We start from the raw sequence: 15,647 nt of genomic DNA on the forward strand, positions 1-15,647 counted from the left end.
TCTAATTATTTTTAATTTTGCTGTCATGTGTAGAAGCCAATGAGATGAAATTAATAACACATTAAACACTCATGCTTTGGGAATCGATAATACCAATCTAAATCTATTGGATCTGCTTCGTAATAATACAATTATGAAGGATGTATAAAAACACGCACAAACCCATCTTTCTATAAAAAGAGATTGAAGAGAATTTCTTTTATCAATCTGGAACTTCAGAGGTTTTTGTTTCACACAAATGCTCATCATGTTACAAAATGACTTATCGTAAAACTATAAAATGAGTACAACTCTAAGGTTTTTTTTATTTTTTATTTTTTATTTTTTTTTTTAGTTTTAAATTTTTTAAGCTACGAAAATTTCAATCACCAATAGAGATTGAAGATTCAAAAAGTGTGAATGGATCTTTTGGATAAACATTGTCACCAAGGTTCATCTTTCTGTGTAAAATATATATATTGTTAAGTTTTGTTAATGAACTTTTCTGGTTAATAATATGAATTTAGACTTAACTGAGCCTTTAAAATATGAATAAAATTATGATTAATAATATATCCATTCCCGTGCGGTAATATGGGCTACATACAAGTTAAATTTTAAAAGAAGCACCTCAAGTGATGTATCTAAATTTTGTCCATGAAAAACATATTGAATGATGTGTCATAAAGTCTATTTTTTTTTTTAAATTTTTTAATGCTGAATATAGAGACACAGTTTGAGACGGCGAAAGCATGGTATTACATTTTTTTTTTTTTTTTTTTTTGACATAGCATGGTATTACATTTTTTTTTTGATAAGTAGCATGGTATTACATTTTGATTGGGTTTGTGATGTGTTTTTTTGGCTTGCGTGGACCACCCACACAGCACAGCACAACACAGCACAAGAGAGTTGTTTTGTTAAACTAAACTATAAAACTAGTATTCCAAGAGAGATTCCCGATGCTCCCATCTATTTTAAACCAAAAATAAAAAATAAAAAAATATCTTCCTCCTCTACTCTTCGATCCCGTCGCATCGGCAAAAACACACACACACACACCCCGCACTCACTCATATTCTCTCTCTAGCATTCGCATCGGAGAGCACCAGAAAGAAATGGCGCCGCCAGAGGCCGAAGGGCAAGTTCAGCAACGAAGACAACCACAACAACAAGGTGGTTTCTCTTCGATGATCACCGGAGTCATAAGGATGGCTGTGTTTTGGTACTTCGCTTCCAAATTCTTCTCTCCCAAACGCCCCTCTGGCTCTGAACCCTCTCAGCTCATCTCCAATCTCTTCCACAAATCCGAGCCTCTCGTACTCTCTCTCTGATCTACAATTTTTATTTTATTTTATTCGCAATTATGTTTTTGAAAATTTGAGTCTAGGTTTGATAGAAGTGGATGAATTATTGTTGTTGTTCGGTGGTGTTAGGACTTAATTAATTAGGGTTCAAATTTCTGTTTAATTTTACATGATAATAATAAGCTAATTATTTGTTTGTGGTTGGGTTGTGTAGGATATGTGGTTTTATGTTTCGGAACACGAAAAGTTCAATGATTTCGCGAATGAAGCTGCACTTTTGTGGCATGAAAGTAATATTCCGTACGCTGTTTGGGGATCGGAGAGTACCAGGTCTCTTTCTTTGAAGTATTCTCCGTCTGAGGTACCACTTTTTGTTTTAAGAACCACTACCTGTAATTTAAATTCATAATACTTGTCGTCGTTTGTATTCAATAAGTTCCTATGTTAGGAACTGCTTAGCCCGTCAAGGCCGGCAACTGATTCTAATGGGCGCAAAAGGCAAATGTTCCCTACGTTCGTATGGTAGGAGATATGAAGATAATATTTGTTTTTTCAGGCTGTAAAAAACAATGGGAGTCTATATGCTCACGTTTACTTTGCACGCTCTGGTTACCCCGCCGACCCAAATGATCCAGAGTACCAACCTCTAGCTGCATTCGGAAGGACACACTGTAAGAATGTCTCTCTGGCTGTTTTTATATATTTATTTAGCTTTTAAGAAAAAAAAACAAATCAGCATTAAAGATATCTTCCATTTCATTGATTTCAGCTATCGTAGCATACTTTCCCAAGTCAAGAGCGGATAAAAAGAAGAGTTTATTGGGGAACAAAGATTTGGATGAGGGTGGAACTGTGACCAAGGTTTGTCCTTTACTATTAAATAGTCTGTCATAAATAACTTCAGGATGACTCATTACTAGTGAGCTTTGGTTTCAGATATCTAAACCTCATATTTCTACCTTTGCAACTGTTTAACTATGATTATTGTCTTCGATCTATCATCTATGAAGTCTACAACATTCTCTTCTTGAACTGATTTTGGTATGGATGCTCATATGAGTGCCATACATTTATCAAGTTTTGCGTATGTAAGAGGCTCCCTTTATTGTCAATAGCTGATTTTGGCAGAGGGTCATGTGCAAACACTTATTATACATCAATAATAATACACTGTATAAACATATTTGGTGAATTAGAGGACTGCATGTAAACCTTTAAGTAAAAGAGGGTTGGGTATTAGAGTAAATTGAACCTGTTTAATCAATGGCCGTTGGGGAAATGGCTGTGAAGATTCATTCAGGAGCAAGAAAATTAAAGGAAACGGTTCAGTAAAGCAGGGAGGAAGAGGGGCAGTTTTGCTGCAAATCTAGTTCACATAACTTGTAGGATTGAGAGTCTGGAAGGCCATCAGAGCAGAGTAGGATCCTTGGGTAGATTTTTTGGGTTTAAAGTTGGTGGGAGGGTCAGATTCTGTTATGATGCCTGTTGCACTGAATAAACTGGCATCCCTACTTCCTTGTTTATTTCAGATCTCTGCTAATAAAAATGCTAGGGAAGCTGTATGAGGGATGGGGTGCAGTGGAATCTAGAATTTCTGAGACCTGCTTAGGACTGGGAATTGGAGTTTTTTATTAATCTTTTTAAGTAGCAGTATTCCACATGGATTAGGGTGGGCAGGAAATACCAGGTGTGTTGGAAATAGACTTAAAATGGATGCTTTAGTGTTTGTTCATACTTCATACTATGAGGCTTTAAGAGGGCAAAGGCTCCTCCAAGGGCGGCTGTCTTTGTATGGATGAATTTTTTGGGGAAGATACAATTGATTACCTGATTAGATGAGGTATGTCTGTTGTGAGTCATTGTATCAAGTGCAAACATGGTGGGGGACATTGTTGAGCACCTGCTACTGCATTGGTATATAGCACAGAAATTATGGACTTCTATTTTCGTTGTGTTTAGCATTAGATGGGTGATGCTTGAAACAGTGAGAGGGGTGCTTCAGTGTTGGCGCCAAAGACCTATTTCTCTTAAAATAGAGTATGGAATGTTGTTCCTTCATGTTTAATGTGGGGGAGATGGAGGGAGAGGAATAGGAGAATCTTTGAAGGACAAGAGATGAGTGTTGAGAGGGTGAAATCCAAGTTTATTTTTGTTGGATCGGAGTAGGCCTTCAAACATATGTGATTTTTTAGTCTCATTGTATTCTTGATTTGAGAGGAGAACTCAAAGCTATATGGCTGGTATACTTTGAATTGTTCCTTTTGTATCCAATGTAATATTTTTCTTGATAAAGTTAAATTTACTTATAGAAGACTGTGCTAGGCCCCTCCAGATGCCTATATGCACATAGAGGATAAATCCCATTCTAGGAGATCCCCTTTCCTGGTTTGGAATTTGTTTGTGATTTAATTATTGGTTAAAGATGATTCTGTTCTGTATAATTGTGGAGCTTTTGTAGATGATATTTTTGGCGTTGGTTGCTCTTGGACTCTAGCGTATCTTGAACAGGATGTCTTTTATAGACTCCTTATGATGGCACTTATCGATATGGGGTTCATATTCTAATGGAAATTTATGTTGACTTCAGGTGGTTGATGAAACTCAAGGTGATTCTGAAGATGATAAACCTGTGGAGTGGGTTTCTTATTGGAAACCAAATATTACAATCAATTTAGTAGATGATTTTACACGGTATGGTTTCTATGAGTGTCAGTTCTGTAGTAGATTTTGCATGTGGAAGAAAGATGATTGATTTTATACTGATTGTAAAATTCCTACCACCGCAATTAAACTTTGAATATCTTAGTTGGGTACCTTTCCAGGATTTGTTTTTTCTTTTCCTTGAATATATGGTGATTTGTCTTTGTGGTACACCCAATTCCTCAAAGTCCTTGTTTCTGAATACCTTTATTTATTGTAAGACGATAGTTTTGGAACTGTAATTACTAATATCCATAAAAAAGGTAAAAGGATGATCTTGTGAGTTAAGTGTTTTTTGGAGTTACAGTTGTTGAGATGAAATCACATATCTTTTGTTTTATCTGAGGCTTGAAGCCATGTATTCTAATGTTATGGTTTCTTGTGAGTATTGTCAGAAAACTAAAATATCTAAGCCTCCCCATTTCCATATTGCCTTTTGATATCTTGTTTTTACTCCTAAAAGTTTCTTAGCTGTAATATTTTGTGTCTGAATTTATGTTCTCTCATTTTCTTTTCAATAAGTTACTTTATCTCATTTTCTTTGTGTATTAGCACTTCAAAAGAAAATGATACATGTCAAAGAAAATCTTCTTTGAAGTGTATTAACTGAATGTGCAACTGGTTTGAACATCTGGTTTACGTGATCTCATTTGCTATATTTTCTCTTTTCAATTTTATGAACATTGTTGCTAACCTTGCTTATCCCCCGCCCCTTCCTTTTTGTACCTGCAGATACCCTCATAATGCTGTACCACCAAACATTGCTCCTTGTATCCTTGAAGTTCCTATTTTTGTGAATCTGCATTTACTTTTGATGTCTTCCATCTCTATACTTTCCATTTTCTATGATAAATTCCCTATGACTCTTCCAGCTAGGTTTACCATTTCTCTATTATAGTAAATGTGAATTCCATACTTATGTTGATGTGCAACAAGATAGTTGATGCAACCCATTGTCTTTAGTTATCTGTTGCACTATTGATTTACTAGGCCTGGTGCTGCATGTTAAGTAGACAGTGGGAAGATGGATGTCATAATCATAGCTTTGAGTTTCTTGACTTAGATCTGCAGACTTGAATGTTGAGCCTAGTACAGGGAACTACTACCCAAGCGTTTTCTTCAATGAGTTTTGGTTACTTAGAGACAAGTTGATACAAATTAATGAGACAGTGACAGAGTTGCCACTTAATCTGGAGGTGGGTCCCATAAGCATGACAAAGTGGCAACTATTCCTGCAGATTGACCAATCTTTCCAGATTCACCGTAGTTATGGAAGCATGCTTGAAGGCGAGGCTGATGAGTTAAAGGTATTGCTTATTCATCACTGTAGTAAATTTCTCTGGCACAAGACATAATCAATTTAGCCAATGAACTCTATCTCAAATGGCGTTTCCTCCCCTTGTAAGAGCAAGGCAGATGGTGAAGTCATGGTTCAGGACCCACTGGTTGCTTGTATAAGTTCCACACACACACACAAAAGAAAAAGAAAAAAAAAGATGATCCCATAAAATCAATATGAAAATCTGAATTTCAGCTGATGAACACTATCCAAATTTTCATAATGGTAGATTGTATTTTGGATTACATTTGAGGGGAACTTTGAAGATGTGAAAGAATTAAATGATTGTAAGAGAAACAGGTGTTTCAAATAGCCTTAAGACTTCTAATCCTAGAGTTTTTGTTAATCTAAATCTTCTTAATGTTCTGGCTTGAGAATTTTCCCATCCAACAGTCACCTGCTTGCTAGTTGAAATAAGATGACATATAACTCTATGAAGTGAAATTTGGGTTGTCATTCAATGGAATGGAATCAAAGATTGTAGTTACTGTCTATAATGGTTTGGAAGCTTTTTTTTTTTCCTCTGTCCTTGTTGCTTCTAGTACCTTCCATGAAACTTTATATATTTTTTTTCTTTATCTGATAATTTTCTCAGAGGGTGTTCTTGGAAGGAAATCCATACCTCCTGGCAATCACAATGGTTGTTTCTTTACTACATTCAGTGTTTGACTTCTTGGCATTCAAGAATGGTAAAATTGTAATTTTTGTTCAAGGACAATTTTTAAGTTTCACTGCTGGATGTTTGAGGATAAGTAATTCTAACTAATCTGATTGTGTCCCTATGCAGATATCCAATTTTGGAACAAAAATAAGTCTATGGAAGGACTGTCTGCAAAGTCTGTTGTTGTGAGCTTTATATGTCAGCTCATTGTTTTCCTCTATCTACTCGATAACGACACCTCATGGATGATTCTTGCAAGTTCTGGAATTGGTTGCTGTATTGAGTTTTGGAAAATTGGGAAGGCTATGCACATAGAGGTATCATCTAGTTATTAAGATTATGTTTATTAATGTTTGTATGTCTCTTCTAAGATTTAAACAATTATTTTGGCTTTAAGCATGCATGAGAATTTGCCCCCTGATATCACATTATTCTAGATTTAACACAACGTTAGCATGTTTGTATGTGCTTGTCTGCCATTTAATTAAGCTTGGGATACTTCTTTTTCCCGGTGTCCTATTGTTTGCTGCTACTAAATTTTTGCTGGATTCACATAGACAGGGATAGTATGTGTGTGTGCAGGGACAGAACCAGAATTTCATCCTTTTTTTTTTTTTTTTATAAGTAAGAATAATTTTATTAAAAAGAAGACTACCTCATGCATAAAGGAAAAGTAGCCAAAAAAGTTATGTACAAAAGGACACAAACTCCAAAAACAAAGTAATGGAATCTCTAGTCATAAAACCCCTAGCACAATATCAATCCAACAAAGTGCGTACAAAGGTTGCTAGAAGCTGATCTCCCATACTCTCTGCATTTTCAAATGTATGTCTATTTCGTTCCTGCCATATGACCCAGGTCAAACATAACAGATCCATATTCCAAATATTCAAAGAATGTTTACCTATGTAGTTCCTCAAACCAAACAAAAGATCAATCACTCTCTTCGGTAAGACCCTGCAGATCCCAAAAGATTGAATGAAATATCTCCACAACTGATAATCCTACTTGCAATGAGGCAAAAGGTGATCCACCACCTCCCACATGCAGCACCCCCAATCCTTTATAGTGTAGCTTCTTTTCCTAAGGTTGTAACAAGTGAGTATCTTCCCCAATGCCGTCGTCCAAATTAAAAGGGAAACCCTCTGTGGGGCCTTAACACCCCAAATACATTTCCAAGGAAAAGTGACAGAATTGGACCCCCTCAAAGCATTATAGAAAGAACAAATATCAAATTCTTCATTTTTCTTCAACCTCCAGTCTCCATCCTCATGAAGAGGAATATGTGAATCCAGAAGATGAAGAAAAGCAGCTACTAAGCCCAATTCCCAATCATTAAAGCACTGGAAGAATCTAACATCCCAACTCTGCCTTTCCCCCTCAAACTGCCTCACCAACAAAGACTCCTCTGAAGCATCCTGATCTGTGGAACTGTTGCACAACACAAGAAAAGAAATTCTCAGGAGTTGATCCCCACACCAACAATCATGCCAAAATCAAATTCAGTTCCCCACTCTAACCTCAAACTGAATATGCTGACCAAACATCTCCCAACCCATCCTAATACTCTTCCAAAGACCACAACCATGCATGCCCCTGACTAGCTTCAAACTTCCCCTCTTCCACTACTCCCCAAAATTTCAAGGTAACTACACATCTCCATAAACTTATTTCCTCAACCCCAAACCACCAATCACTTCCCCAAGAGAGCTTGATAAAGGTGGTAAGCTTCTTAATCCCTAACCTAGTAGTGCAGACCTTATCCCATCCTACCAAATAGTGTTTAAAGTCATCCCCCATTCCTCCTCAGAAGAAATTCCTTTGCAGCTTCTCTATCCTATTTGCCACGCTTGTGGGGATGGTAAACAATGAAGTGGGGATGGTTAACAATGAAAGATAGCACATAGGAAGGCTTGAAAGAGTACTCTTCAATAAGGTCAACCACCCCCCCCTCTTGAAAGGTATAGCTTCTTCCAACCCGCTAGCCAACTTTCAAACTTCTCCTTTTGGGAGGGCCGAAGCATGAATCAAAAAATTTCAACATTCAAGAATGAGAAATATAGATTCACTACTAAATTAATACATGAAAAAATAAAACTAGCATTTATTCATTGTTAACAAAAGATAAAATAATCATTACTTAATACATTTCAATTTAATCATCTATCAAAATAGAACTCCATATTTGTGTACATTCCTGAAATCATGTATGATTGATTTTGTACTAAATTTCCCAGCTACTTTATGTATATATACTCAAATTCTCATCTATAAACAAAATTGTGTTGCCATGCCATATCTAGAACCTGATTCCAAACTAATAAATAAATAAATCAGCTTTAAGAACAAAAGAAATAAATTTAACAAAAGAAATAAATTTTTTTTTTGATGAATTGATAATGATAACGATGACAGAAAAATCTTACTTCTGAGTAAATGCAGCAAAACAACAACCAAAAAAAAAAAAAAAAGGAAAAGAACTGTGCTTTCCATTTTACTCTATTGAAAGCTGACTCTAAAAATAATTTTAGTAGTTTCAATAGCTCTCAACGAGGTTCTGTCTGTGTGCGCGATAATTCGTGTCTAGCACTGCACGTCATATATTTAGCATTTTGATGTGTGCATGTCCTTCAGTGTAGTAATCTTCTAATATCTAGAAAGCTACGGATTTGATGCTGGCTAATATCATATCTGCACTGAAGCTATTTATACTGCTTCGAATATTTCAGTTACCTTATTACGAGATGGGGGAATTTTGTAATTTTTCTCTTTAATCCCCAGATTGATAGAAGTGGGAGAATACCTATGTTGAGGTTCCGGAATCGTGACTCTTATACACAAAATAAGACAAAGGAGTATGATGATATGGCAATGAAGTATTTGTCCTATGTGCTCTTCTTACTTGTTGCATGTTCCTCTATTTACTCACTCATGTACGAGCGCCACAGGAGCTGGTATTCCTGGATCCTTTCTTCATTGACTAGCTGTGTGTACATGTTTGGTAAGATTGTTCCTTCAAAACTTCTTGTGTTGATATTGCTATTGGTTCTTCTTACTAGACTTGTTAAGTCATTGAGCTGTTTATGCTATAATATATGGAGAGAAAAGAAAAAAAGAAAAAAAAAAATCCAACTTGGGCATTACTGGATCATTAACTCTAAATTATACTCTTGTTGGGAGCCTGATTAGTAATCTTTGCCTCTTTTTACCTAAATTTTCTTTGATGGCTTATGATGAACTTCATAATCATTTATTCTGTTAAGAGTCAAAAGAGCTTTCAGAGCATGCAAAAGGTGTGGGGGAATCTGTAGATCATCTCCTCCTTCACTATCCTATAGCCTTTGAGATGTGGAGTATGATCTTTTGCTTGTTGGTATGTTGGGTGATGCCTCTAAGGGTAGTGGATTTGTTGGATTGTTGGACATGCAAATTCAGGCGTTATTGTAATATTGTTATTTGGAGGCTTGTGCCGCACTGTTTGATGTGGTGTATCTGGCGGGAACGGAATTCTAGAAGCTTTGAGGGTCGTGAATGGTCCATGATTGAGTTTAAGTCTTTCTTATTTTTTACTCTTCTCGAATGGTGCCTTGTTCTACCATCTTTTTCTTGTTTTTCCCTTCCTGTGTTGCTAGATTATTGTAATTTGGTTTCTTGATGTTTTTGCCTTTTTGTACATTTCCTATGTACTGGGCTGTGTTTTTTAATAAAATTTTTTGTTACTTATCAAAAAAAAAAAAATGTTTTTCTTTACTCGTTGACACTGATATGCAAAATGATTTTCATTATTGCAGGTTTTATAATGATGTGCCCTCAATTGTTCATAAATTATAAGCTGAAGTCTGTGGCCCATCTACCCTGGAGGCAGATGACATACAAATTCCTCAACACCATCATTGATGATCTCTTTGCATTTGTCATAAAAATGCCAACACTACATCGGCTGTCTGTCTTTCGTGATGGTGAGATATAATTTAAATCCACGTTGCATATTAGTTCAATTTTCCTAATAACTGTAGTAGACTTTAAAGTCCATGTGCCTAAGTTAGGTCCCTTTTTCACTGTCAAATTCCTAAATGAGGGTTAGGCAATGGAAGTGCAATGGTGCTATTTCTATTATGAGAAAAGGGAATGGGAAAACAGGTAGTCCATGTTGTACTGATTGGTGATATTATTACAATGGTCATTTTAACCAGAAATATTCAAAGGAAAACTGCCACCACCTGGAAGGTGCAGTAATTGTGTCATTGTTACATTGAGGGTGAAATGCCTCAAACAGTATAGCACTCAAGACTATTATGTAGTGCCAACCTTAATTTAGTTAGGGTGCATAGTGCATACATCATTATTGTGGACTATAACCTTGTGTTGGATTTTTATTCTGTATTATGGTCATGTGCCTAGTTTCTTGCTTTTATTCAGAAATAGGAAGAGATATTTTTCTAAGTGCTTATTATCATCCTCACCCTCTGGATGTTTCAGAAGTTTTGGTTAGTAATTTTATTCAGCTATGGCAACTGGATAGTCAGTATTTTTTGTCTTGGAAAACTTGTTAAGGAATGGAGGTGCTAGCAGTTGTCATGCTTAGCCTGGCATAGAGTTGTGTCCTTTCCTCTTATTTATTTATTAATTTATTGTTTTGGTTTGTTTATTTTCCCATTTTATTCGAAATATTGTGTCATTATTGGTAGAAAGCTTCTTAAAAATGCCTTGGAAGGCTGGAGCTACAAACCTCACAATCAGGGTCGTGTGAGAGGCCGTTGTTGATAACAATGGCCTGCAAGGCCCTGTGCACATACAATATTGCTTTTCATTCGTCACAGATAACCCTTTTATTTTTTTGTTGCTAAGTTTTGCGTTCCTATATGTCATTTAAGTGCCCCTCATTGTCAATTCATCTTCTCAGCGAGTATCATAACCTAATGCTAGTATGAAACCCTGCTAGTTTTGTGTTGGATTCATGGGTTACTTACGGACACTGTCCTTATATTTTCTGATATTGTTCTTTTTTTTTTTTTTTTTTTTTTTTTTTTTTTGTTGTGGTGATTTTCATCCTCTTTTCGCTGGTCTTGCAGATGTTATATTTTTGATATATGTATACCAAAGATGGATATATCCAGTGGACAAGAGACGTGTAAACGAATTTGGTTTTGTTGGTGAGGATGATCAGGTCGCTGAAGGTGCAGAGCTGACTGCCACAAATGAAGAAGAGAAGAAAACCAACTGAGTTGGTTTTCAATTTTGGTGGTGAGGATGATCAGGTTGCTGATGGTGCAGTGGTGACTGTTACCACAAAGGAAGAAGAGAAGAAAACCGACTGAGGTTGTTTTCAATTTATCAATCGGAACCATATTACAGCATGAACTGTAATATTTAGTTAGGATAACCTTTTTTTTTCTTGATTTGTTTTACATATTCACATTAGAATGTTGATTTTAGGCCATTGGCTCTTCTTCTGGAGGAATTTTGTGGCCCAGGAGGATAAGAGAATGTGTGTTTTGTGTGTTTTTCTTTAAATTAATTTTTGGTGTACTCAATTAATTATGCAACATTTTTGTAAGCATGCCAATCTTTTGTACCATGTCTTTTAACCTATTTTTACCATTATAAAGTCAACCATTGTTGCAGGTGTTGAATACTGATTTTAAGAAAGTTTTTACTAATAGATTCCGGAAAAGTTAAGGTGTCTCCATTTATGACGATTCCAACTTTTAATCCTTGTAGCGGCAGCAAAGGTGGATGCTACTCTCATCCTGTACCTTGTAAAGAAGATATTCATTATATGGTTAATGCTAGAAAAAGATTAAATGTCTAGATTGGGAGAAATGCAGCATTAGATGGAATGTGCATAATGGGTGTGTGCCACAAATTGACATATCTCACTTGATTATTTGTTATTTATTTTATTGATGGTGGATCGTTTTAACGAACAGCATTTTATGATGTTTGGCTGGTATCAAAATGAAAAACATGTAACTTGGTCAATGATTTCTGCTGTTAAAATCGAAGCTATGAGGATTATCTTTGATTTTGGAAATTTGCAGTTTTATGCTTTTGTGAATGGTTTAATATGTTTTAACTATTTTGCATTGTTGATTTTATTTAATGCTTGTGAACTAGTGTTGTAAGGACGTAGTTTGGTCCTTATTCCAAGGGATGGGTTTAGGCCCAAAGAGTTAATACAATGAATTTGTAGAAAGGAGGTTGGAAAATTGGGTTTTAACGAGTCAGACAATAAGCAAAGTGGATCCAGATGACAAAAAAATAAAGATAGATTGGTTTAATCTAAAGATAATCATCATCGGCACAATCTGGGGAGATCAGTTATATATTTCTCTAAAGTTTGATTACAAATTTAGTTCTTGATTGTTACAATGTTTTTCTCTTAATTTCTCGATTCCATTTTTTTAAGGTATTCTTTCTATTTTATACTATCATTTTTCATCTCCACGTGTAGACTAGATTACTGGTGTTAATCCTTGTCCTATCAGCACATTTTTAAAGTCTTTAGGGAGTAGCTGTAAGGCTGAAAGTTACTATTCATGTATCATTTCTTCATTAATGCAGTTAGAGAGTTAGCTGTAGAGTATTTAATGCGGTAGTAACATCTTTTCTTTTAGATATTTCATGACCTCTTTCTGTTCTGTTTCTTCTTGATACTTATTCTCATTAGTGGAATCGTCCAGTTCTGTTCTGTTTCTTCTTGATACTTATTCTCATTAGTGGAATCGTCCAGAATGTTGCTTTTGATGTCAAATCGCACCTTCTGACCTCGACTTTGCTTAGTTGAGGAAGCATTCCTCCTTGAACCACCTTCTTAGATGATCATGATCAAACTTCATCTTTTTACTTACTAACACGAATTCTTAGGAAGATGTTTACTCGTCCTCAAACATTTTAATGTTCTCGTATTGGGCCCCTGACTTAATATATACATGGATATATACTCCTGGGCTTATCACCTCTACAATAGCCCTTCGAGATTCTTCTTTCTGGCTCCTTGGGAAGAAAAGAGGATTTCAATGTTACTGTAGTTACTCTGTGCTCATCATACATCATTTCTGACTGCGTAGATGCCTTTTTAACTGCCCAATGCATGCTTTTGACGCTTCGGCTTATGAGACGTGCCTTCATTAAATTCTTACAGCTCGATGTTCCCCACATTTTACGGTGCGATGCGGATCCAACGGCTGAGGATTTTGCTAGAACTCGGGCGAGAATTTTCTCGCTTGTAACTATCTTTCTTATATAAATACTGCCCAAATTAATCATTCTTCTCACTTTAGCTCTTATACACTGAACCTGCAAACTTATTCAATTTACTCGTGCCCTCACAGATTTCAAGAGCCTGTCCGAGGAGACCTTTCTTCTTTACGTAAGTCTTTACAAATCTTTCTATTTATTTTTGCTTCTACTTTTCTTCTCTCTGTGTCTATTTCTCCTCGACCTTCTTATTTTCTCCTTTACTATCTTAGCACCTCCAATCTTCCTCTAAAATATAGGTAGATTTGCTTACCTGGTAGACTTTGTAGAGAATATAGAGAATTTTAGAGCTCAATATAAGATTCCACCAGGTGTGTCAATTAGGTATTGAAAGGAAGGAGAATAGCACGAGAAAAGGTAAGAGGGAGAGGTGATAATCCCAATGATTGCCTTTATAGAGGGAAGGATGAGAATCCCTATGTGCACCGTCACTAGGGATTATCTTAGGGCTCATAGACTAGCTCCCACCCAATGTGCCTCAAACATGTTTAGGATTTTAGGGAGTGTAGACGCCTTTAATGAGAAAATGGGCATAGGGCTTACTCACCATGATGTCAACGGGGTTTACAACCTCCACCACCTAAAGGGGTGGGGGTATTACCTAAAATCTAGGTATCCTGAGGTTAGGCTTATTCAATACCTCTCCAGTTCCAACAAAGGCCTAAACAAGGACTTCTTAATGGTTTCAGGGGAGTAGCACGATGGCCTTCTTTGCCAGACGAGAGAGGGGAAACCAGGAGGGGCTATAGGTCTAGGTTGATTATTTCAAAGTCACCCCCTTCCCCTTTTCTTTTGTTTGTGTTTGTATATAAGTATTCCTTTGATTCGTGCTATTTTTTGTTAACAATGTTTTTTTTTGTTTTTCCTAATGGTTTTGCAAATAAGAATGCTGTTGTTCCAAACTTCAGTCTAGTCAACTAGCTGAGCTTAGACAAGATACTGAAGGCCGAGGTGTTCATCCATAGTGACGATTAGCTAAAAGCGGCACACTTAATTCTCGGCTATACCCCCATCTCTAAAAGCTACCAGGCACTGAAGTGCGTAATCAAGGCAAAGGATCTGCGCTTGCACCATATCAGTGTTACTGTCTCGACTTTCCTCACTACTGACCCCATTATAGAAGGCATCCTAAAAATAGCCTTGCCATCCTAATGTGCTATTAAGGAGAAGGCAACCTCATCCTAGCCTTCAACTCAGGAAGAGGAAGGGATCGTTGAAGTTTTTGACTCTAAAGACGACTTTGAAGTCTTCAACTGACCTTCATTTCCTGAAAGCCCATTTGGTGACCTCGGCCACCCTACTTTGCGTTAGCAAGCTAGGCCCAAGGAGACTCCCCCCCCCACCAGAAGATATGGGGATACAACGTAAGCCTAGGGCGGACCTTCTATCCGTTATGGAGTCCCTAGCTAGAGATAAAGTACTCGAGAAGACCACTCAGGCAAAGCTCCCCCCCTCTTCCATCCTCTCTGCCTCCCTGGCCAGATCCTATGGACCATAAGAGAAAAAGGGACCAGAGAGGTCCCGAAGTAGTGGAAGGAGGGAAGGGTCCCCTCCCCAAGGAGTCTGAGCACTAGAGGGGAGGTAAACAGGCCAAGGGAGCTCAGACATTGGCAGATAAAAGAGCTGAATCCCAAATTGGGGTCCTCGCTTGGATGTTTGCTCTAGTGCTAGACGGAGCTCCTTTTCCTACGGATGCTTCGATTAGAAATTTCCAGGATGGGAAGGCTAACTACGTGGCTGATGCGGTAGAGCAAGCTTTATTGCTGCTTGAAGACATGGTTGAATGGCAGTTAATGAGGAAGCATGAGGTCTCCCTCAACTTAAAAAGAGACCTCACTCTAGTAAGTCTTCTGTCTACCATTTTTTTTAAAAGGCTATTCAGGCTGCCCATAGAGCTGAGGAAATAGTCATCAGCTCTCACCAGGTGATGAAGGAAGAGGAAGGCAGGCGCGCTGCTACCGTGAAAGCTTTCGAACTAGCAGAGAAGAAGTCTCAAGATCTTGATGCCAAGCTAGTTAAAGCTAATCGGGACAAGTAAAACACTGAGGTTGCTCTGGACGTGGCAGAGAGGCAGGTAAAGGCTCAGCGTAAGCTACTTCGTTAAGCTGAGGACGACCTTGTTACTGCCAAAAGTTAGATCAAGGTCTTAACAAAAATGTTGGAGGAGGCCGAGAAGGCCAAAGAGCAAGCCAAGCAAGAGTGTTACAATGTGGGGGTGATTGAGACCAAGGAAGCCCTTAGGGCTGAGGTCACGCAGGTGTGCAGATTCTACTGCCTCCAAGTGTGGAATGAAGCTCTCGACTAGGCTAGGGTTGAGGCCTCCTCTGCCCTTAGGAGAGCAGAGAATGTGTACTGCCCCTCAGCCATATGCACCTCAGGTTCCTTGGGCTCTATGGCTGAC

At 37.4% G+C, this 15,647-nt stretch overlaps 1 protein-coding gene across 1 annotated transcript; it reads left to right on the forward strand.

Moving 5' to 3' along the window:
* The first annotated feature begins 926 nt into the window (after nucleotides 1–926).
* LOC112012307 (uncharacterized) lies at nucleotides 927–11,619 on the forward strand. The gene is made up of 12 exons (XM_024044700.2): nucleotides 927–1,298; nucleotides 1,501–1,647; nucleotides 1,843–1,957; nucleotides 2,056–2,147; nucleotides 3,874–3,977; nucleotides 4,719–4,756; nucleotides 5,058–5,293; nucleotides 5,921–6,014; nucleotides 6,113–6,303; nucleotides 8,768–8,987; nucleotides 9,778–9,945; nucleotides 11,059–11,619. The coding sequence occupies exons 1-12, from the start codon at nucleotides 1,098–1,100 to the stop codon at nucleotides 11,208–11,210; spliced, it is 1,758 nt and encodes a 585-aa protein (XP_023900468.1). The 5' UTR covers nucleotides 927–1,097; the 3' UTR covers nucleotides 11,211–11,619.
* The last annotated feature ends 4,028 nt before the right edge of the window (nucleotides 11,620–15,647 follow it).

This window comes from Quercus suber, unplaced genomic scaffold (genome assembly GCF_002906115.3).
Source record: "Quercus suber isolate HL8 unplaced genomic scaffold, Cork oak 2.0 scaffold_629, whole genome shotgun sequence".
Taxonomy (NCBI): Eukaryota; Viridiplantae; Streptophyta; class Magnoliopsida; order Fagales; family Fagaceae; genus Quercus; species Quercus suber.

Bases quoted from the DNA above. Each gene is read 5' to 3' on its own strand.
- LOC112012307 (XM_024044700.2), top strand. From the start codon at position 1,098: ATGGCGCCGCCAGAGGCCGAAGGGCAAGTTCAGCAACGAAGACAACCA. The intron at 2,148-3,873 runs GTTTGTCCTTTA...TGTTGACTTCAG, and splicing joins AGGGTGGAACTGTGACCAAG to GTGGTTGATGAAACTCAAGG. The intron at 6,015-6,112 runs GTAAAATTGTAA...GTCCCTATGCAG, and splicing joins CTTCTTGGCATTCAAGAATG to ATATCCAATTTTGGAACAAA.